The sequence below is a fragment of the Hyla sarda genome, chromosome 8, assembly GCF_029499605.1.
Source record: "Hyla sarda isolate aHylSar1 chromosome 8, aHylSar1.hap1, whole genome shotgun sequence".
Lineage (NCBI taxonomy): Eukaryota > Metazoa > Chordata > Amphibia > Anura > Hylidae > Hyla > Hyla sarda.
This window is the reverse complement of record NC_079196.1, coordinates 145,671,663-145,696,104: the sequence shown is the minus strand read 5'-3', so window position 1 is coordinate 145,696,104 and position 24,442 is coordinate 145,671,663. Positions and strand designations below refer to the sequence as shown.

General features: G+C 39.5%; 1 protein-coding gene across 1 annotated transcript in view; it reads right to left on the bottom strand.

Annotated features, from left to right (window-relative positions):
* TMEFF2 (transmembrane protein with EGF like and two follistatin like domains 2) overlaps window positions 1–24,442 on the bottom strand; it is an 896,284-nt gene that overhangs the window by 400,760 nt on the left and 471,082 nt on the right. Inside the window, exon 5 of the mRNA XM_056536247.1 lies at window positions 22,183–22,279. Coding sequence (XP_056392222.1) covers window positions 22,183–22,279 — 97 coding nt within the window. The remainder of the gene's footprint in view (window positions 1–22,182; window positions 22,280–24,442) is intronic.

The following is a 24,442-nucleotide window of genomic DNA, read 5'->3' as shown; positions in this document are numbered from 1 at the left end:
CAGCGAAATGGGGAAAAAAAATCATTGTGCGGCAAAATTGAAGAAAAAACACCATTTTGTAAATTTTGGGGTCTTCCGTTTCTACGCAGTAAATCTTTCGGTAAAAATGATGCTTTAGCTTTATTCTGTAGGTCCATAGGATTAAAATGATACCCTACTTATTTAGGTTTGATTTTGTCCTACTTTAGGAAAAAAGCACAACTACATGCAGGAAAATTTGTACATTTAAAATGGTCATCTTCTGACCCCTATAATTTTTTTTTATTTTTCCACATACAGGGTGGTATGAGGGCTAAATTTTTGATCCCTGAAGTTTTAATCGGTACAATTTTATTTTTGATGGGACTTTTTGATCGCTTTATATTCTTTTTTTTTATGGTATAAAAAGTGACCAAAAATACGCTATTTTGGACTCTGGATTTTTTTTGCGCATACGCCATTGACCGTGTGGTTTAATAAACTATATATTTTTATCATTCGGACATTCATGCATGTGGCGATACCACATATGTTTATTTTTATTATTATTGATTATGATTATATATTTTTTATATGGAATTTGGGAAAAGGGGGTGATTTAAACTTTTAATAAGGAAGAGGTTAATGTGTGTTTTTAAACGTTTTTTAAAACTTTTTTTTTTTACACCTTTAGTCCCCTTAGGGGAACTTTTAGGAGGAATCATTTAATTCCTCATACAGATCTATGTGGTTCCATAGAACCACATTTATCTGTGTGCTCGATTGATAAAGCCTGGCCCTGCCAGGCTGTATCATTCAGAGAACCGGAGCCGACACTGGAGCAGAGGTAAAGGCTGTATCATTCAGAGAACCGGAGCCGACACTGGAGCAGAGGTAAGCCCTCCGGCTACCTCCACAGTGGATCGAACCCCCCCCGCACGACTGCGCTATGGAGGGGGCCTGATCCACCCCACTGGACCTCCAGGGATGGGATGAAGGCACCTTTAGACGCTGCTGTCAGTTTTGCAGTAATAGCAGGCCACGGCTGTTAAGGGTACACCACATAAAAGGCAGATATTTTTCAGAGCTGGTAGGACTACAGATCCCAGCCGATTATAAACAAATCAGATATACGATAAGCATAATTTTTTAGACCTTTTATTGTTTTTATTTTTTTATGGTATAACTCAATTGAATACACTGGGGGTGAGTCACAAGGGCCCTGTGACTGCACCACCTACTTTACTATTTTACTAATTAATGTATAAATATTACATCTATTTATGTTAATTTATTTGCATAGAATATAATTGATTATCTTGTTTCCTAACTTCACCTAATTGGTTTCTAATACCACATATTTGTATATACATCTTGTAATTTATAAGAAAAAAAATGTTTTCTCTTATCATTGCCTTTATATATATATATATATATATATATATATATATATATATATATATATATATATATATATATATATATATAGCCTAGAGGACTGAGATACCTATTGCCTCTTTTCTCTGTCCGCACACACCTGGGGTGTGGGAGCCCACCTCAGTAACCTCTGCAACTTATAGAAGTGAGCTGCACCCATCCCATACTCTATATTATTAAAATGTCTATCCATTCTGTTTTTTTTTTTCTTTTTTTGTACTGTTCTTTTCCCCTATGAATCTGATCACTTCCTGGTTTTCTCTATAAAATGTCACTCTGCTAATGCCATGCCACAGAGCACACACCCAAACAGTATTTTTTTTTTTTAAATACTTGGACATTGGAAATATGTTTAATACACATAATGCTTCCATTTAGAACAATTTATCTTCACAGTAAAACCCCTTTAAAGTTTTATGTTACAAGGGCTGTAAAGTTAATGCAGTTGATAATATAGTGTGTTTGATGGTGGTCTCACAATTCTTATGTAATCTTTGCCTCAGTGGTTATTTTTAACTGCATACAAAATGAGTGTCATCTCAGCTTTTCCCAGGTTGCAATGCGACTCGAGACATTACATCACAGTCAGATGTTCAAAGGAGCCTGTCTGGGAGGGAGATCATTTTGCAGGAAATTGTAATTTTGCAACAACTGGAGGCACCCTGGTTAGAAAACACTGGTCTATTGTTTACAGAACAGCATGGTAGCTCAAGTGTGCTTCAATGGGTAGGGTTTCTGATGTATGGGAAGGACAAAAGTGACCTCACACTTACAAACAAGGGATCCTGGGACTTGTAGTTGGAGGGAGTGAACTCCAACAAGAAATAGCCATTTCACAAAATGAAATCAGCTGCATTATGGTGGACTCAGAACACAGCGGGGACAAACAAATCACCTTATGGTGGATAACCCCTTTAATGAATGCAATTTATCCATGTTTTGAGGTAGTAAAGCAGATGCCTTGATGCTCCCTCCCACCTTACTCCACAGTTGGGATAAAAAATAAGATATTAGTGCATAGTGCTTTTTTCCCCAATAGGTTATTTCCAATATTCTTCCATTCTTGCTCAGTGGACATACAAAAAAGTTTTTAGAATTGTCTGTAGAATTGTCTGTAGGTCTTTTGCAGTTACCTCTTTCAGAATTGCATTGTGTACTTGCAGTGATCCTTACCTGTGTCCATTCCCAGCAAAAATTGCAACAGTTCTTAATTTTCCAATTTGCAAAAAAATTTCATGCATGGATTGGAATTACATCCAGTTTTTACCAGTGCTTTTGTAACCTTTTCCAGCACCATGCATTTCTAAAACACACACTTTTAGATGTCTGCTAAAAGTTTTGGTCTATTGAAGGAAGGCTTACACTATCCATTCTTTCATCAGATGAACACATTTCACATTATGCAAGCTTTGTGTGCTTTAATGGGACAAAGCACCTGTAAAACCCATAATTTTCCATCCAATCTATTTCAAAACACAAACAAGACTATTAAAATAGTTTTGCATATGATATTACGCAGCAATGCTGGCCTACTGGTAGTTTTTTCTTGTTGTTAGTTCAATAGGCCCTTGCTTTTTATTCTAGATTTTATTGTCCACTAGTCATTGCCCCTGTCATTCTGTCATTGCAATCCTCCACCTATTTTACTTTTACTTACAGAGGAACTCTACCATGTGCTGCCATTCAGGAATAATGGGCTTTGTGCTTACTACTAGAGAAGTAAAATATTTTGTGTTTAGTTATTACCGTATTTTTCGCCCTATAGGACGCAACGGCATATAAGATGCACCCAATTTTAAAGGTGCAAAATCTAGAAAAAAAAAAGATTCTAAACCCAACAGTGATCTTCAACCTGCGGACCTCCAGATGTTGCAAAACTACAACTCCCAGCATGCCCGGACAGCCAACGGCTGTCCGGGCATGCTGGGAGTTGTAGTTTTGCAACATCTGGAGGTCCGCAGGTTGAAGACCACTGGTATAGGAGGTAGTACTCCCTGCCGCTCCGGACTCATCACCGCTGCCCTGGATGTCGCTCCATCGCTGTCGCCGGACGTCTTCTTCCCCAGGATCCACGCTTTCTGTCGCCGTCATCACGTCGCCATCATCACGTCGCTACGCACGCCGCTTCTATTGTATGACGGGATGGCGTGCGCGACGACGTGATGACGTTGAAGGAGAGCGCCGCCATGCAGGGGATCCCGGCACGAAGCAGACACCGAGGAGGCAGGTAAGGTCCCTCCCGGTGTCCTGTAAGCTGTTCCGGACGCAGTGATTTCACCGCAGTGGTCCCGAACAGCCCGACTGAACAACCGGGTTAGTGTCACTTTCGCTTCAGACACGGCGGTCAGCTTTGATCGCCGCGTCTGAAGGGTTAATACAGGGCATCACCGCGATCGGTGATGTCCTGTATTAGCCGCGGGTCCCGGCCGTTGATGGCCCCAGGGACTGCCGAGATAGATGTGTATTCGCCGTATAAGACGCACCAACTTTTCCCCCCAGTTTTGGGGAAGAAAAAGTGCGTCTTATACCGCGAAAAATATGGTAATTAGTCTGTTAAAAAAAATGATAGACAAATATCAGAAAGACTTAACACAATACACATTCAGATATATCTGACCCCACATTAATCCATTTCTCATTCTCTAAGAAATAATGTATATTGTTATCTTTTTTACAGCCGTCCACGAGTTTATTAAGCAAATGTATAGTTTCTGAATGAACAGAAAGGTGATAAGTAGGAAGAACCAGGGATATTACATTGTTCATCGCCTTTTTAATTCCCATCACTTTAGGAATCATGTTCAGTAAATTCATCTGCCCATCCTCTGAAGCCTATACAAACCAGGTCCAATGTGTCAAAAATAACACACCCTCGGCTGATAATTTTTAACCCTTGTCTGCTCCATGCACTTCTTAATAAAATTCCTGGTCACTTCAAAAAAGTTACCGTATTTTTCGCCATAGAGGATGCCATAGAGGATGCGCATATAAGATGCACCCAATTTTAAAGGAGGAAAATCTAGAATACAATGTAAATGTAAAGTATAGGACAGTGATCTTCAACCAGCGGACCTCCAGATGTTGCAAAACTACAACTCCCAGCATGCCCAGACAGCCGTTGGCTGTCCGGGCATGCTAGGAGTTGTAGTTTTGCAACATCTGGAGGTCCGCAGGTTGAAGACCACTGGTATAGGAGGTAATACTCACGTGTCCCCACCGCTCCGGACCCGTCACCGCTGCCCTGGATGTCGTCCTCCATCGCTGTCGCCGCGTCCCCAGGGTGTCTCCGTCGCTCAGGAACGTCTCTGCTGCCAGGTGTCCTCGCTGTCCGTCGCCGCCATCACATCGCTACTCACGCTGCTCCTATTCAATGACGGAGAGCGCCGGCCATGCAGGGGATCCCGGCACGGAGCAGACACCGAGGAGGCAGGTAAGGTCTCTCCCGATGCAGCCGGGTTAGTGTCACTTTCCCTTCAGACGTGGCGGTCAGCTTTGATCGCCCCGTCTGAAGGGTTCATACAGGGCATCACCGTGATCGGTGATGTCCTGTATAAGCCGTGGGTCCCGGACGTTGATGGCCGCAGGGACCGCCGCGATAGGACAGGGTTTTAATGTGTATTCACTGTATAAGACGCACTAACTTTTCCCCCCCAGTTTTGGGGAAGAAAAAGTGCATCTTATATGGTGAAAAATACAGTATTGCCTTTACTTTAGACATTAACTGTATTGTGGCCAGTTATCTTTTCATTACAATATCTTTTTAAACATTCAGTGACATAATATATAACCTCACAAAAAAGTAAAACATTTAGAAAATATAGAAACAGTGGTCCTCTTCTGGATGTTTCATTTCCATTTAATAGGGTTTCAGTATCCTATGCTGTTCTGAGAGTAGACCGATTGCCGGATATCAGAGGCAGTATTTCAGTGTGATTGACCAGTTTTAGATAGATAAGTGTTGACAAACTAATTTACGGACTCCCACGCTCTACTTTGTCTGTGCGCAGTGTGACAACTGTTGTGTCAAGTAAATATCTCCACCAGATAAATGAATTTATAAAACACACAGTTTACGAAATTTCTGTTAATATGTTATGAAAAAACATTGCCTTTTAAATTCAATATCAAAATACTTAGACCTATTGCATTTTGCAAAATAACTAAATGGACATGCTATATTTTCTGGTCTGTATCTGGCATTTATTTTAGTTATCTAAGAACTTCCTTAAGAAGAGAAAATCTTCATTACATTGTATTTAAATCACAATGGATTTCACAGAGAGCAGAGCAATGGGTTGTCTGGACATAGTGAAGATTAACAAAGGAGTTTTGGGCACAATAATCTGGTGATGTCCCCACAAGAGAAATGTGTTCTATCTTTTACAAGAGCTAAAAGAGGAGTTACTTGGCACATTAAAGGGGTATTCCGGAGCAGCGTGACGTCATGGCTCCGCCCTTCGTGACATCACGGCCCGTCCCCTTAATGCAAGTCTATGGGAAGGGGCGTGGTGACCGCCACGCCCCCTCCCATAGACTTGTATTGAAAGGGGCGGGCCGTGATGTCACGAGGGGCGGCGCCATGACGTCACACTGCTCCGTCCCCCGTATCGCCCGTCATTACGCACAGAGCGAACTCGCTCTGTGCTGTAATGATAGCGGGGTGCCGCAGCGGGGATCCCAGGGCTCCCCAGCAGCGGGACCGCGGCGATCAGACATCTTATCCCCTATCCTTTGGATAGGGGATAAGATGTCTAGGGGCGGAAAACCCCTTTAAGGTGAAGAATAGTTGAGGTCCACAAGAGAGCTAAGTATAAGGCTATGTTCACATGTCAGAATGTCTGCAAAGAAAATCTCTCATTCTAAGTTTGCACAGGAATGCGCCATCTACATAGATGGCAATGCATTTCCGTGCAGAGTCCGCGGAAATAAAGAATGTACAATTTTTTCAGCAGAATCGGAAATTTGCCATGTGCACAGCGCAGAAGAATCCCATTGAATACAATGGGACTCTGCTGCTGCAGAATCTCTGTGCATAATTCCAATGCAAAATTCTGCACAGAAAATTCTGACGTGTGAACATAGCCTTAAGGGTCAGGCTCATAAGAAAGTTGGAAATTTGGTCAATGAGGGTCATGATATAGTAAATTACATATAGATATCCCTAGATATCAAGGAACTAATAATCACTGATAGAGTTCTTATACAGAATTAATGTTAAAAATTATGGATATAAAAAAGAAAAACAAATCTCAACTATAAAAACTGATTTTATGGTGTGTACGCTCAAGAAAATCTTTAACTTGAGACATAAACTAGCCAAAATATCATACATTCTGATAAATGAGACTAATAAGCCTTGAAAAACTTAAGCCTTAATTATAATCCGACTAAAGCAAACTCATATTTTCACAGTTCCGTACGCATTAATAACTTTAATCGCATTTGAATCACATTTGTTTAATTAGATTACATACCATGTGGTTTTCACAGAAATGCATTAAATTAACTGTGAACAATGTGTAATCACAATCTATAACTAGAAAGAGTTTTTGATTATATCAGTACAACTGCTTTGTTGCTTGTTTTTTCATCCACAAAGCACATGTGCCCTGGTGCATTTAGGGAATAAGGAAATTACTAGAAACGTAACCACAACACTACTTTGTATACAGGAAAGGTTAGAAACGTTACCAGAATACAATCTCATTAGTCTCAGCTAATTGTGTTGTTTATGCAAATGAATAAAAAATTGTATATAAGCAGACAAATATTAAACAAATAAGCTGACCATAAATCACATAGACAAATTTGCCTAATGCTCCTTTGTCTGACAATCCTTTTACCTAATTCCACTATATACAGGAGAATGCACCACTGTCAAATCTATCTAGCTGAGGCATTTCTCTTGTAGGAACATGGTATTGGGCATGTCATCTATAGAGAGTAGGGAGACCTTATTTACATATTTTTGTCTAACGAGCCTGCAAAAATGAGTGAGTTAGGTAAACTCTTACTTAATATATAAGGTCAGCTTTAGCTAAAATGTACTATGCTTGAGCTTGCTGATTTACCAAGCAGTGGTTTTACTGTGCACAATGTACTAAGAGAGTCACTATTCATGGCAAGGTAACCTACTGCACTATGATGAATGGATTCATGGTTTGATGATAGACTCCAAAATTGCATGTGGAAAAACTAGATCAACTCTATTATTACATATAAAAAAGGGATTTTCATACATACAAAATATCCTAATTAATTCCAAAAAATTTGGGGCAGCTAGTGTCAATGTAAATATTGAAAGTTTAACCATACTCACTATTTACCATACACTATAGTGGTCCCTCAACATACGATGGTAATTCGTTCCAAACGACCTATCGTTTGTCAAATCCATCGTATGTTGAGGGATTCGAGCAATGTAAAAAGTGCATTTAATACTCACCTGTCCCCGCCGCTCCAGACCGCGTCCTCACCGCTCCCGATGCTGTCCCAGGGGCTCCCGATGCTGTCCCGCTGCTCCGGCGTCTTCTTTGGGATCCTCCGGATTCTTCCTCATCTTCTCCGGTGTCCGGGCCTCGCTTTCTGGTGACGTTATTACGTTGCTGCGTCGGCACGGGGTGCGCAGCTACGTAATAACGACGCCGGAAAGTGAGGCCCGGACCCCGGAGAAGATGCAGAAGACACCAGAGAGGCCATCGTATGTTGATTTGATCATATGTCGGGGCCATCGCATGGCGGGGGGTTACTGTATTTATAACAGAACTTTGTCTATAAATCTGTGTTTTAAGTTTTTGACCCAACATTTTTTTATTTTCTTAGAAGACAGGCTAAAAGCTAAAAGAATACTCTTCTGAACCTTACCAAGTGCCGCTCTATAGACAGTCAATGGGGCCACACATGTGCAGTGCACTCCCTTCATTAAGGGCACCTCTGTTATGGTGATAAGAAGGGACCGCAACAAATTGACCCTCATTGATCTTCAAGTTGCCCCATATCCTTAGAATAAGGATTAACTTGAAACTATTGGATAACCCCTTTAACCCCTTAAGGACTCAGCCCATTTTCACCTTAAGAACAATCTTCGTTTTTGCACTTTCATTTTTTCCTCATTTTCTAAAAAACATGACATTTGCAATTTGGCACATACAGACCCATATAAGGGCTTTTTTTTCATCACCAATTGTACTTTGTAATGACATTACTTATTTTAAAACAATCTGCGTGAAACAAAAAAAAATTTGTGGCATGTAATGAAAAAAAAGGCATTTTGCTACTTTTTAGGGCTTCCGTTTCTACGCAGTTCACTTTTCGGTAAAAATTACACTTTGGCCCTCATTTACTAAGAGTGGAGTGTAGGTTTCTTCGTGGGTTTTAATTCCCTACAATTTATTTTCCACGTTATTTACTAAGGTTTCCCTACATTTTCCACTTTCCTCACACTTTGCTTTTTTTTTTTTTACACATGCTCTGATCTGTCTGGTTTTCCTCAGCTCAAATCCCCCATATTTTATGTGGAAACCTTAGTAAGTATGTTGGCTTTTTGTAAAAATGTCGGGAACACGCCCCTTTTTGGAGGCCACGCCCCATTTTCCCGGCAGCCATGCCCCTTTTTCTGGTTTTCTTAGCAAAATGGAGAGTTAGTCAGGATTTTTTCAATTCTGGTGCAAAATCTGGTGCAGATAGAATTTCTGGCGCAATGCAACAGAATCTGGTGCACAACCCGACAAAACATGTCGGGTTTGCAATAGGGCCATTATTTTTATTCTATAGGTCCATATGGTTACAGGGATACCCAATTTATGAAGGTTTTATTTATTTTACTTTAAAAAAAAATTATAACTACATGCACCAAAATTTTGTATGTTGACATCTTCTGACCCCTATAACTTTTTATTTTTCTGTGTATGGCGCTATGTGAGGGCTTATTTTTTGTGCCGTGGTCTGTCATTTTTATCAGTACCTTTTTTGTTTTGATGGGACTTTTTGATAGCTTTTTATTAATATTTTTATGGTATATGAAGTGACCAAAAATTAAAAATTTTGGAATTTGGAATTTTTTTTTACATGTACGCCATTGACCATGCGGTTTAGCTAAGGTTATATTTTAATAGTTCAGACATTTACGCACACGGTGGTGATTATTTTTATTGTGTTATTTTATTTAAAAATAGGAAAAGGGGGATTTAAATTTTTATTGGGGAGGGGGCTTATTTACATTTATTCTCTTTTTTTTTACCACTTTTTTTTTTTTAGCTCCCTTAGGGGGCTATACCATGCAATATTTTTTTTTAGCAATGAACAGTGTATGCAATGCCATAGGATAGCATTGATCAGTGTTACCGGCGCTCTGCTGTGCAAGCATGGAGCAGTGGATCGCCAATCGGACAACAAGGAAGCAGGTGAGGACCCTCCCGTCCTCCAATAAGCTGATTGGGACATCGCAATTCTGTCGCGAAAGTCCCGATCAGCTCTGCTGAGCTGCCGGGATAGTTTTACTTTCAGCTTAGACGCCGCAATCAACTTTGATCATGGCATCTAAAGGGTTAATTCCGGGCATCGGCCCGATCGGAGGTGCCCGGCATTAGTCATGGGTCCTGGCTGCCCGTAGCATCCAGGACCCACGGGGTTTAACCCGTTCTCTGCTCGTGAGAACGGTTTGAACCCTGTTAGTGGTTTAAGTACTTGGGAACGGGGGCGTACCCGTAAACCCGGCGTACTTAAGGAATTAAAGGAAAACATAACCAAGATTAATTCTCATATTGTGTATTTTAAGATAAAAAACTACATGAAAAAATGGGGTAAAATGGAAAAAGTTTTATGGTCTATGGTAAAGTGTTATGTCATACTAAAGACATAAGCAGCAGGTCTTGCACAGTACTGATGGAGTGAACTACAGGATTCTAGAATAAACTAAGCTAGTTTCAGTAGAACAACCATGCAGACATTTCTGTACATATCTAAATCAGAAACTTTTATAAATAGGAAATATGGATCTGTCTTATCTTGACTAGATCAAGCATTGTCATCTGATTTGACCTAAATGGCTGGTGGTACATTCATGCTCTCCTACAGAACTTCTAAGCCCTGCTTTGTTAAGCTTCAGAAGTGACTTTCCTTAAGGGGATAAACATTTCCCACCCATTGCTTAAAACGAGGGCTTTTCTCTGACTGTAATTCACTGGTTAGATGTAGTTCCTTGTAGTTTACAGTACAAATAAAATAACTTGCTCTTGCACATGATGAAACCTGCTATTTCTGGTACTGGGTGTATTTAGTGATAGGAATGACTTACATACTGATTAATATTTAAATTGAATTTTGCAACCTTAGTAGTCTGTATTTTATGCCGGAATAGGCCATCAGTTATTAGGAAACACAAAGTGGATTTTTTAGACCAAAATAGCTGACGGACTTAAGAGAAGGAAAAGAAACATCCTTAATTAACAATCTTTTATTCAGTGCAAGACATTACTATTATTCCTTTAATGAGCTGCTACTTGGTTTTTAGATTTGTTACACTGTTTTGTGAGGCAAAATCCTTTTCAAAACATTGCCATAGACGGTTAATGAGGAATAAATCTTTACAATGACTTTAACATCGGCTCCTGTCTCATCCCAGCACCTTGAGCTCAGGCCATAAACCACGACTTTGGAAACTTTATTCTATGCTGCTAATAAACCCATGACTCTTTAAAATTCATTAAGGATCACATTTTTATTAGAATGTTCATTAGGCCCAGGTGCTTTGATACAAAGTACAATGCCGACAAGGCTATCCATTTTCTAAAAACAACTTCCTTTTTCCTTCATACAAAAAAACCGAATGCAAGGTCATACATTTACACTTTGTAAGCGTGGACAATGGGTGCCATATAACTGATCTGTACAATATTAAATACAGTCATGTGCATAAACTTAAAAGGACAGAGAAAAGGAGTTGTAATCACTCATTTTACAGCTGCTGTACAAAGACAGGTTGTCAAGCTTGGGGTTGTATAGTTTGAAGAAAAGATGTCTTGAGCCGATTTAATCACAATGTACAAATATATGTATGGACAGTGTAGAGTTTTTTTTTTTTAATACCTAGGTCGGTACCCATGACAAGGGCGCATCCTCTACATCTAGAGGAAAGATTTCAACATCAACACAGACAGATTCTTTACTGTAAGAGCAGTGAGATTATGGAACACAGCTCTACCACACAGGGCTGTAATGATTGATTCACTTAATAATGTCAAAAGGGGGGCCTTGATGCCTTCCTTAAAAAAATATAATATTACAAGTTATGGGTACTAGATTTCTGGAGGTGAGACAATCGAGGAATATATAGATATTTTTTTTACCCTAGTCTGGGGCAATTGACATCTGCCTTGTAAGTTTTTTTTTTTGCCTTCCTTTGGATCAACACAGTAGGGTTACAGGTTGAATGTTATGGATTTTTTTTTTTTTTAAACCTCAGGAACTATGCAAGTCTATTTAATTAGTGAAAATGTATTGAAGTTCTCCTGCAACTTTACTCCCATGAAAAGATAAGATTTTTTTTTTACATACTTTGTGTAATGTATGGGACAGAGCTCTACAACATACTACATGAATAAAAAAATTACATGGCCACAACCAAACCTAATTATCTTTTGAATATCAATGCCCACTCTTTTTACCATTTCTTTTTTTAACCATATAATTCCAAAATTATCTGCTGAAGGGAATCTGAAGGGAACCTGCCAGATTGATGTCTAATTTTGTGGCAAAAGATTCAGTATAACTTGCAATTATTTTAATTATTTTAGTTCCTGCTCATTCAGGATCTAGGAGTCCAATAGGTGGTCCTACTCACTGATTGACTCATGAAGGAAGGTTATAATAAATTGACAGTATTCTATAACTTATAATGGGTAACATAAACAAATTGTATGGACTATGTGATCAATGTAAAAGATTCCCTACTGTTTGTTAATTTATATTTACAGTGCTCAAAGCTCTGTTTTGTTAGATAGAGAGAACCAAATCTATTCACACATATATTAAAGGAGTACTCAAGAATAGGAAAATTGTACTTCATACTGCCAGCAGTAAAAAAAAATAAAGAGGTACATACCTTCCTTCGCTCCCCTCGTGCCTCCGAAGTCCCGACTAGGCCAGCGATAGGCAGAGCGGTAGTGTGGCATTTTTGGCCCCGGCAGCAGGTGCTGGGGAGGAAAACATCACACTGCCGCTCAGCCTATCGCCGGCCGAGTCGGGACTTTGTTGCGGCCGGTGATTGGTGATTATTTTTTTACTGCTGGCAGTATGGAGTACAATTTTCCTATTCTGGAGTACTCCTTTAAGCAGTATGTCAGTAAGTAAGTCAGGAAAACTAAACAACTAGAAAGATAAATAAGGATTTATTTGACCAAGGCTCCAAGACTATAAAACATAAAGAGAAAACAAAATCCTGGGAAATATATTTATTAACATGGCTTTTATCTGAGCTCTGCAGTCTATTTAATTATACGGATGATTGTACATGTGTTCTTGGACTGTCATTAACTAAAATCCACTTTTAATCACTGGTCATGGTTGCACTAAATCTACAAACCTCTATTCCATTTTTGTTACTTTTTTGTATCATATTAACAGAGACAAAATTCATTCTTCCCACTATCCTCCCATCATGGATGATTGTTCAAGGACAAAGTCCAGTCAGTATATCTGAAGTCATATTCATATTGCATGGAGCGGAGCCCAGAAAATGTCAAAACACCCTCAGGAATATGAGTCTACAATTGGATTTCTATAATTTTCACAAATTACTTTTCACAGCAGAAAAAAAGAAAGCAAGAAAATATATGAAGTGTCAATCAATGGTAATCAAGTAACAAGTGAAGGTATTGTTGCAGTGAACAGTAGTCTTTAGGATGCTACAAAATGTCAGTTTAGTCTTTTATCTTAGCCCTACTAAGCCAGGCAAATGGCAACATTTTATGTAAGACAGTAAAGTGTCCCATAGTTACATAGTTACATAGTTAGTATGGTTGAAAAAAGACATACGTCCATCAAGTCCAACCAGGGGATTGAAGGGAAGGATGTAAGGGGATAAGGGAAAGGGATGTAGTTTTATAATTCTGCATAAGCATTAATGTTATTTTGTTCCAGGAATGTATCTAACCCTGCTTTAAAGCTGTTAATTGTTCCTGCTGTGACCAGTTCCTGAGGTAGACCGTTCCATAAATTCACAGTCCTCACGGTAAAGAAGGCGTGCCGCCCCTTTAGACTAAACCTTTTCTTCTCCAGACGGAGGGAGTGCCCCCTCGTCCTTTGGGGGGGTTTAACCTGGAACAGTTTTTCTCCATATTTTTTGTATGGGCCATTTATATACTTATATACGTTTATCATATCCCCCCTTAAACGTCTCTTCTCAAGACTAAACAATTGTAACTCCTTTAATCGCTCCTCATAGCTAAGATGTTCCATGCCCCATATTAGTTTAGTCGCGCGTCTCTGCACCCTTTCCAACTCCGCAGTGTCCCTTTTATGAACAGGCGACCAAAACTGAACACCATACATGTTTAGAATTAAAGGAACACTAAACATACAAATGAATGATGCAAGTGAAGAGGAAATAAATGTGCCCATACTATTTTACAGTATACAGAATCCACTATATGTTTCTGAAATAAATTGTCTTGCCAAGATCACAGGTGTTATTTTCCTGATCCCTGCACCTCTAACATAGTCTCTGTACAATAATTTATATGGACCCAAGTTGTCCACTCTATGCTCTTATATCTGTCTCCATATAAAAAAAAGTCATACGTTTCATACATAAGTTGAGATAAAACATATCAAGGATATACTGGAAGTATAAACAAATATCTAATGCTTCAATATCAGCTACTCTTGATTCACTATGACATGGTTACCTAAACTGAGCCAAAATGTCATTATATCACACTTAGTGGTCTATATAGTAGTGTAATTTATCTGGAACATAATCAAAATATTTCTTAAATCCTGAAAAATGCAACTATAAAAGAAAGGAGATTCTTAGAATGGAAGCAGAAGGAAAATAAAAGACAGAAAGAAAAAGTCAAGCAAATGGACCAATTTCCCACAAGTGTATTTTGTGACTGTATTGCCTCCATTTTTATGTACCATATTACAAAGCTAATGTATAATTCTATAATGCCAATGTTAATCTATGGGGCGATTCATACAGGCATATAAAATATGCTTGTATATCAAAAATGCAGCATGTGCTGCTTTCATCTGCTTTGCAGATGAAAACTGCCTATTGAGATCTACCGAGAGGGATTAAGATGGATGCATCTATATTGCATTTCAATCAAGTGTCATTAATTTTTTTTGTCTAGTACAAAACCCATTAGTATTTACCATACAGAAATATAGAAACAATACTAAGGTAATACTATTGAAATACTGATGATATTTTGTCTGTTTTATGTCTGTATTTGGGATTCTTATTACGGACATATTCCCAAAAACTGTGAAACAGGTAAAACAGTCAAAAGCAAAGGCCAGACTACCAATGGGACAGTCAGGGGGGAACCTTTATGGCTTAGCTAGGAAGGAGAGTAGTGACTTTAACTGTGAGCGAATAGGAGGAAGAAGGAAACTGTAAGTGGGGCAGCAGAGGACTTTTTATTTACTACACTCCCTACATCAGTTGGAAACAGAAAAACCCACAAAGCAATGTATTCTAAAGATATACTGAACAGAGGACTCCACCCATCCCCCTAGATGTCAGACGCAGCAGCACAGCAAGTAAGGGGTTACACTAAGCTGTGATTTAAATTTTTGGCAGAAGTTCAAGTTCAACCTATAACCCTATTTGGTCCCTACTGTGTAGATTCAGAAGAAGGCAAAAAACCCTTATGAGGCTGATGCCAATTGCCCCATACCAAGGGAAAAAAATTCCTTCCCAACTCCGAAATGGCAATCAGAATAAATCCCTGGATCAATGTTCTGTCCCTATAAATCTAATATCCATAATCTGTAATGTGTTATTACTGTCCAGAAACACATCCAGGCCTCTTTTGAACTCATTTAATGAGTTCACCATGACTACCTCCTCCAGGAGGGAGTTCTAGAGTCTCACTGCTCTTACAGTAAAGAACCCCCATCTGTGCTGGTGTAGAAACCATCTTTCATCCAGATGTAAGGCATGTCCCCTTGTAATAGATACAGTCCTGGGTATAAATAGATCATGGGAGAGATCTCTGTACTGCCACTGATATATTTCTTCTAAACTAAATTACCCTAATTCTGATAATCTTTCTGGGTACTGTAGTCCTCCCATTCCCTGTATTACTCTGGTTGCTCATCTTTGAACCCTCTCCAGCTCCACTATATCTTTCTTGTACACTGGTGCCCAGTACTGTTCACATGTGTGGTCTGACTAGTGATTTGTACATTGGTAGAATTATTTCCTTGTCGTGGGCATTTCATGAGTGTATTTGCCTTGGCAGAAGCGGTCTGACACTGGTTGTTAAAGATAAATTTACTGTTAAAGGAGTAGTCCGGTACGCACTTTTTTCATTTTATCCCGTCCGGGCTGCAAAATAAAAGAAAACAAACAAACAAACTTTCTCTTACCTGCCAACGAGCCCCCGGAGCTCCGGTACAGATGTTCGGTCCCTGGGCTGTATTCATCTTACTTCCTGTTAGCCCGGCACGTCACACGGAGCTTCAGCCTATCACTGGCTGAGGCGGGACATCGCTATGGCGGGTGATAGGCTGAAGCTCCGTATGACATGCGGGGCTAACAGGAAGTAACAAGAATACAGCCCGGGGACCGAACACCTGTACTGGAGTGTACTGGAGCTCCGGAGGCTTGTTGGCAGGTAAGAGAAAGTTTGTTTTCTTTTATTTTGCAGCCCGGACGGGATAAAATGAAAAAATGCGCGCCGGACTACTCCTTTAAATAAGACTCCTAAATCCTTTTCCACGTCAGTCGTTCTCAGTGTTTCCCTAAATTGTCAGACAAACTATAAATGCTCTCAGAAATTTAAGAGCATATCAAGAAACTGTAAAAAGATGTTTAATCAGGGCACCTTACGCTATTTAATTACAGTAAAACCTGAATTTATTTGGGTTGGTCATAGGTCCTCTTTAACAAATGGGTGGGTGCTCTTGGCATTTTCTCCATCCTTCCTGTACACTGTTTGAGCTATTCACAAATTAATAGGGATTATGGGATATAGAGAAAGAAAACACAATTTGGCTTGTCATGGTTTGTGCCTATGTACTGAATTATGTATATAAAACATTTAATATCTCATTTTAGGTCTCATGTGCGGAGGCTGTATTGAAGTACAGAAAGCCTCTGCTACTCAGTAAAATAAAGTTGTAGGTAAATGCAGTATTACAGAGTTATTCTCCAGAAGAAGCATTGCTTCTAGGGGCCAGTATCTCTAATACTGCATCTGATTAAACATACAGCATCTGTATTTCAGAAAAAAAATTGAATTCCAAGGCACAGAAATATAATACGGCCACATAGAAATCTCAACATTTGTACAGAGCTGTGCATGAGGCTTAAAAGACAATATAGAATCAAACATAATATCAGGTAACTAGTCTGGTTGATCATTAAATGATTTACACAAATTGCCTTAAATGAGGAGAAGACGCATATTGTAGACACCGAAAATGACCACTGTTACAGAGGAACATTGTTTATTGTTTAAAGCTAACACCCTTCCGATTGTGAATAGAATAGCAACTGTCAGAGCCTATTCTATTGTATAAGCTATAATCTGCAAAGGCTGTCGATATGTACCAAAAACTTGTATTTTAAGCATAAGGCATGACAAAACCAGTAGTTATGCTGAACTCAACCAGTGCTATGGCTATTTTTATTTATCCATTCTTGCAAGTCATTAGATCTATATCTTAGTTCCACTAAAGCGCAGAATTCAATCATGGAAGCAACATGTGACCACAGACCCTTTGGCTAAAAAATATCAAGGCATGCAGAATGATATCACTATTATAACAAGTAATCACATTTTACTTTCTGACCTTTTCTAAAGCAGGTTGTCATGACAACACATCCACAATTACAGACCGCAGCCACAATCTACTATTTTCCTCTCATCTCAGAGTTGTTTTTCATCACTGGTTTGAATGATGTCTGTTATCATAGAGATGAGCTGTCTATATATTTATATGTATTATATATATATATATATATATATATATATATATGACTTAGATGGTAGATAGATAGATATTTGATAGATAGATATATATATATATATATAGAGTTTCATAATATTTTTTTTACCTTGTAGCAAATATACAGAAAAAAACATACACAGAAAACAAAATAATGTTTAGTGGCTGAATATTTTGGCTTTGTGAAACCAGACATTGAACAAATGAAAGTAAATTATTATAATTAATGACATATGTTTTTCCAGAACAAGTAAAGGAAAAAATACATCATCTCATAAACAGAAATATCATAGTTAATACTTTGTTCTGCTTTCACGAGACAATATGCATTATCATACAGAAACATCACTTTACCAACATTAACCCTATTTTTATTTTTTACAAGTAAGGGTTGGGTCATTGCTGCGTATGTGCTGCTACATATTTTCCTACCCATTGAAGTCAGTAGGTAGTTAAATCAGCTGCAGAAAAATGCAGCAAAATATGGCACATGTGACCCAACCATTAAACTGTCCAAAATCTGTATTTCTACCTGTGTGTTTTTCCTGAGGTAGTGATTGCCATCAACCCTGGTTATTTACCTGCATGTAACCCCATATCAGTTGAAATTGGTGGAAAAAGGTAATTGTTGTATGGCAGTCAGTTTCATTAGAATGGAACCAGATAGTCCCTGCATCATCTCCTTGGCCAATGCAAGATGGTTATATATGGTGGGATCAGATGGGAGGGGGCGATGGAGTCTTCTCTCCAGAAAAAACACTATAAGACTGAGATGCTGGACAAACCTTTGGTTCAAGCCTGTGGCAAAAAGCTGAAAAACCATCCTAAGAACAACTGGACTCTCACTCACAAGGACTGCTATACCATTATGCTATAAGGACTTTTCGTTTTGTTTTCTGAACTTGTCTTGCTGAACTCTTTTATATATTTTTGTAACTGTATGTCATTTGTTTATTTTATACATAGCACTGTGATACCTTTTTTCAGATTAAATGTTCAATTAATCATCTCTGGTCTTTCATTTCTAAATATAGGAGTTCACCTTTCTGAAGAAAGCTCTGGTGAAACACGTTTATCAAAGGGTTAATTTGGTGACTTGCTGGGACTAGTAGTGGATACCCAGAGGTGGTGACTTGCTGGGACTAGTAGTGGATACCCAGAGGTCTGGTGGCTTTAACCCTTGCACCATCACACTCTCTATAGCGTCTTTGCTGGACCAATAGAGTGAGATTGTGACAAGTACCCTTGCTATCCCTTCAATTTTTTCTCTAACTTATTCTATTATTCCCTTTTTTTTCTCAATCTGTCTGTAGGGTTTGCGTTTGAGGGACTCTAATCTAGGTTCCTGTGTGGGACAGCCCTTATGAGGGTAGTTACACTGGTTCTAGGTAGGATTCTAGTTTGATTAGAGTAAACATAGGGAGAACTCTATTTCTTGAGCATCTTTCCCTCATTACCCATGTACAGTTGTGTGTATACAGATCACATAGTGATCTAAGCTTTATTGCATTGTGAATGTTTTGTTAGAACCTAGGCATAATTTACCTCTAAACATATATATATATATATATATATATATATACACACACACACATATATATATATATATATATATATATATATATATATATATCATTAAAAGTTAAGTGTTAGTGTTTGTTTTTTTTTTTTTTTTTTGAGGTACCACTATAAGGGTCAAGTTCAAAAGTGTGGGAACTCACCCAAGCTTTTCACTCAAGGGCTGGTCCTGATAATAGGATTAATGTAAAAAAGTGCAGGAACTCCTATCCCAAACATTCCTGCAGAACTTGAGCCCTGAGCTGCCATGTATCTGGTTGAAGGTCTACAGTTCAACATGGTTTATATATATATATATATATATATATATATATATATATATATATCATAGTGACATATCAGAAGTTTTAATTGGTGGGGGTCCTGATGCTGAGAACCTCATTGATTGCAAAAATGAAGGGGCTGCAACACTCATAAGTACTGCGCTCCTTTGCCTGCTTAATTCAATAAAAGTCTCATAGCACCCAATCCCCACCGATACAAACCCACAAGCATAGACTGCAAAGTTATATATCTTCTGGTTCCACATTTAATAAGATTAAGCATTTTGTCATACCAGAATAATTATATGAAATATTTTCTACAAATAGCTTCAATAGTTCAAACAAGCTTCAAACAAGTGTATGTGAAATTCATGCAAGTAAATTCCAAAACAGCAGCTGCTGCTATTAAGATGCTGATCAAAACCGGATTATTATTTGTGCAGTTACAAATGTTGTGCTAGAATTGTCTAAACTCAGATTTATAAAGAAAAAGATGTTACAAGATAGTTTGTTTCAAATGCAAATACAGAAAATATATAACATTAACCAATATGTGCTCCTGCTCCATATTTATATCTCTGCTTTCACAACTAGGAGCCAAAAAACTTAAAAGTTTTGTATTTTCAAGTTTTGTATATCTAAATGATATAACCTATATGCTATTTACATGTTTTTTGGAGTTCTACTACCATACTGACATGGAAGTGAGAAGTATGAGAGACAAATGGTACCACATTTAGCAGTGACAAATGTTTCCAACTGTTTCAGTTTTGTAATCCATCTACTGATCTTAATGATAAAAAATATATCATTATATATACCGTATTTATTGGCGTATAACACGCACTTCTTAGGCTAAAATTTTTAGCCTAAAGTCTACCTGCGTGTTATACGCTGATAAGCCACTGCAGTTCAATGATTTAAAGCGGGCGCTTTAAATCATTGAACTGCAGCAGCTTTGCAGGTGCAGAGACCGCCAGCGCTGCCGGCTTCTCTGCCCCTGCCTGTCCTGGGGTCTAGAGCCCTGCTGCCGGCCTTTCTCTCCCCCTGACTATCGTGCCGACAGGGCAGCGGCGCCGACAGACAGAGGGAGAGAAGGGGCAGCTCACCCATTGCCGGCGCCGCTGCCCCGTTTCCTCCCCCATCCCCGGTTGCATAATTACATGTTGCCGGGGTCGGGTCCGCGCTGCTTCAGGCCTCCGGTGTGCGTCCCCTACGTCGTTGCTATGCGCTGCGAGACGCAATGATGTCACTCGTCATTGCGCCGCACCGTGCAGTGCATAGCAACAACGCATGGGATGCACACTGGAGGCCTGAAGCAGCACGGACCAGACCCCAGCAAGAGGTAATTATACAACCGGGGATGGGGGAGGCAACGGGGCAGCGGCGCTGGCAAAGGGTGCAGCTGCCCCTTCTCTCCCCCTGGCTATCGGCGCGCTGCCCCATTGCCGGCGCCGCTTCTCTCCTCCTGGCTATCGGCGCCGGCACCGATAGTCAGGGGGAGAGAACGGGCAGCGGTGCAGATAGCCAGCGGGAGAGAAGCCGCGGCAGCAGGGCTCTAGACCCCAGGAAAGGCAGGGGGAGAGAAGCGGGCAGCGACGGCCCCTCTCCCCCTGCCTTTCCTGGGGGTGTATCGGGGTATACGCATGCACACACACACGCACCCTCATTTTACCAAAGATATTTGGGTAAAAAACTTTTTTTACCCAAATATCCTTGGTAAAATTAGGGTGCGTGTTATAGGGCGGTGCGTGGTATACCCCGATAAATGCGGTAGATCCTGTATTATACAGGAAAAAAAAAAAAACAAAGCTAATTGTTTCAACAGGTCCACGCCTGTCCTCAGGTTGTGTGTGCTATTACAACTTAGCTCCATTCACTTCAATGTAACTGAGTTGCGATACCACACACAGACTGACAGGTGTGGTATGTTTTTCAATTTTTTACCCCTTTCTGAAGAAGACCATAGAAAACTAATAGATGTTGATCAGACAACCATTTATTATTTTTAACAAAGGTTTAAGTGTTTAAAACTTCCTTCATATGTGCATGTATAGCTATGGATTAATATATAATATCTGATATTCTTAAAATATCTAATAGAATAATGGTGTTTACTGATGATAAAATTCATAAAAAGAACAAAAAGATTTGTCCTTTCTTAAGATATCTCTAAACTCAATATATCCTGAGATGTATGCTTTGAGGTTACTACCACTTCACAACAACATGGCTTGGTGACATATGTCAGGAGAATTGTATTTGCTGTGTTTGTCTATGTGTGGGTACCCATTCATTGTTATGTACATGAAGCCTTTTGAGTGCTCCTATAGCATGATGTGATATTGTGCTTAATTGCGACAACACAAATGGAAAAAAACTGCCACAGCTCCTATTGACTGCAAGTCACATATACTGCAGACAACATACTTATGGAACACAGTCTGTCTTAAATCCAGCTAGCGATGGTGCTCTAACACATACACAGTCTAGGACATATATCAAATTCACAAAGAAAGAAAATGTGTGGCACTCAACAAACACTCATGGCTGGACTGTCTGTAATATAAATACCTTCCCGTGTATTTATATTTCCCTTTAGAATTAAGTGGATTAAGAAAAAAACAGCACTAGCCAGTGCAACATGTTTTTCGTTTTTTTGGAAGCTGGATTGTGCTGCCTTAATTTCTTTAGAAATAGGATTCCTTAAACAAATGTTCAATAAGGTAAATATGGATAGATCTGTTATTACAGAAAATATTACCAGACATCCTCCGCGTCTTCATCACACTCTGCTCCAAACTGACAGATGTCACAAGTTGATGTTTCCTTTTGACTTGCTTCCCCAGAGCCTTCATTTGCTGTAAGATACAAACATGAACAAGGTAAGTATTGTGGCTGCTAACTGTAGATCTCAACTGTACAGAGCTACATACTGAACAACGGAATTAATTTATTATTCATAAAACTGTAATTTTTTTCTAAATGCGCCTCAAGCCTGATGTCAAGAGTACAAGAAAAGATAAGACATTTTGATATATATTTCATTATTAAAAAAAATGCTTCTTTATTCACTTAGATTCTCTTCCTCCCCTGCTTCTTTCACTCATCACTTACATTGAATTTACTATTAAAGGGGTTTTCTGCACAGAGCTAAGTCTATTCTCACCTCCTGCTTTCGGTGGGGAGCAGACTCTTGCTCTATGATTGACACTTTCACTCTGCTGGTTGTGTGCAAGCTACTAGCACTTTGCTGGACTCACTGACACAGCACTGCTTGCACACATGCAGCAGGGTCTGTGTCTAAAGTGTCAGTAATTATGTTTACATAAAGATACGGGGGGGGGGTGATTTATCAATGTGTATTTAGCTGTGTTTAGCGTAACTAACTAAACAGACTCATGGTAGGTGTATGTGCGCATAATTTATCCAAATTTGAACACAGTGTAATAAATTTGGCGCACCTATTCATGTTTGGGATATTTGTTGTAGTAAGCAAGTTTTGTAAGCAAACAAATTGCTGGTATTGATTTGGTACATTTTAAGCCCTGTGCAAGTTTGTAACATTTTATTTATTTATTTATTTATTTATTTTTTTTTTTGAAAAGTCACCAAAGCCAAAAGGACAAAATTGTTTAAGGAAATTTTGACAAAAATCACTTCAGCACAAGAAGCCACAAAAACCATCAATATAACCTTTTTAAAATAAAATTTGTTGAAAATGCTTGATAAATCTCCCCCAAGGTTCCTGACAAACAAGCTGGCAGGGCAGCAAGTGTGAATGTATAGGAATCTGTCCCTCTCCTGTGCAGAGAATGGGTGTGGCATCAGCAGCAGCCTAGCCACAGCTTTATTAGTAAAGAGGTGATGTGTCTGTAACCTAGACAACTAGAAGTAAACAAGGAGCAGATACCGATGTAACATGAAAAGGAGGCATGTTTGAAAATTGCATATATTTACAAAAGACTATGGAGGAGATTCAACAAACCATGTGCAGAGAAAAAGTTGACAAGTTGCCCATAGTAACCAATCTAATTGTTTCTTTCATTTTTCAGAGGCCTTTTAAAAAATTAAAGAAGCAAGCTGATTGGTTGCTATGGGCAACTGGTCAACTTTTCCTTTGCACAGGGTTTGATAAATCTCCCCCTATAATTTTATGTGGAAAACCGCTGAAAAATACTGCTAAAAATGCATTAAACAAGTCATATAATGGTCAGATATAATGTTATTCTTAATGTATATGAACATGACAGCCTTTTTCTAAAAGGTTATGTGAGAAGTGAGTTATGTCATAAGGCCAGGTAAAGTAAGGTGAAAGAATAGTGTCAAATATAAACATAAATGACAGAAGTTTTGTAAGCATTTAAGACATGATCACACTGAGGAAACCATACTTAAAGGGGTACTCCGCCCCTGGCATCTTATCCCCTATCCAAAGGATAGGGGATAAGATGTTAGATTGCCGCGGACCTGCTGCTGGGGACCCCGGGGATCGCCGCTGCTGCACCCCGCCATCATTACTGCACAGAGTGAGTTCGCTCTGTGCGTAATGAAGGGCGATACAGGGGCCGGAGCAGTGTGACGTCATGGCTCCGCCCCTCATGACATCAGGGCCCGTCCCCTTAATCCAAGTCTATGGCAGGGGGCATGACGACCACCACGCCCCTTTCCCATAGACTTGTGTTGACGGGGGCGGGCTGTGACGTCACGAGGGGCGGTGCCGCGACATTCCAATGCTCCGGCCCCTGTATCGCCCATCATTACGTGCAGAGCGATCTCGCTCTGCGCAGTAATGATAGCGGGGTGCCGCAGCGGCGATCCCCGGGGTCCCCAGCAGCGGGACCCCAGCGATCTGACATCTTATCCCCTATCCTTTGGATAGGGGATAAGATGTCTAGGGGCGGAGTACCCCTTTAATGGCTCTCCGTTTTGGCTAATAAGAGGCATTCCGAGAGTAGAATCCATCTAGGAACTCCATATGCCTTTATTTACCCCTTTATTTACATATAAGGAAATACAGGAGT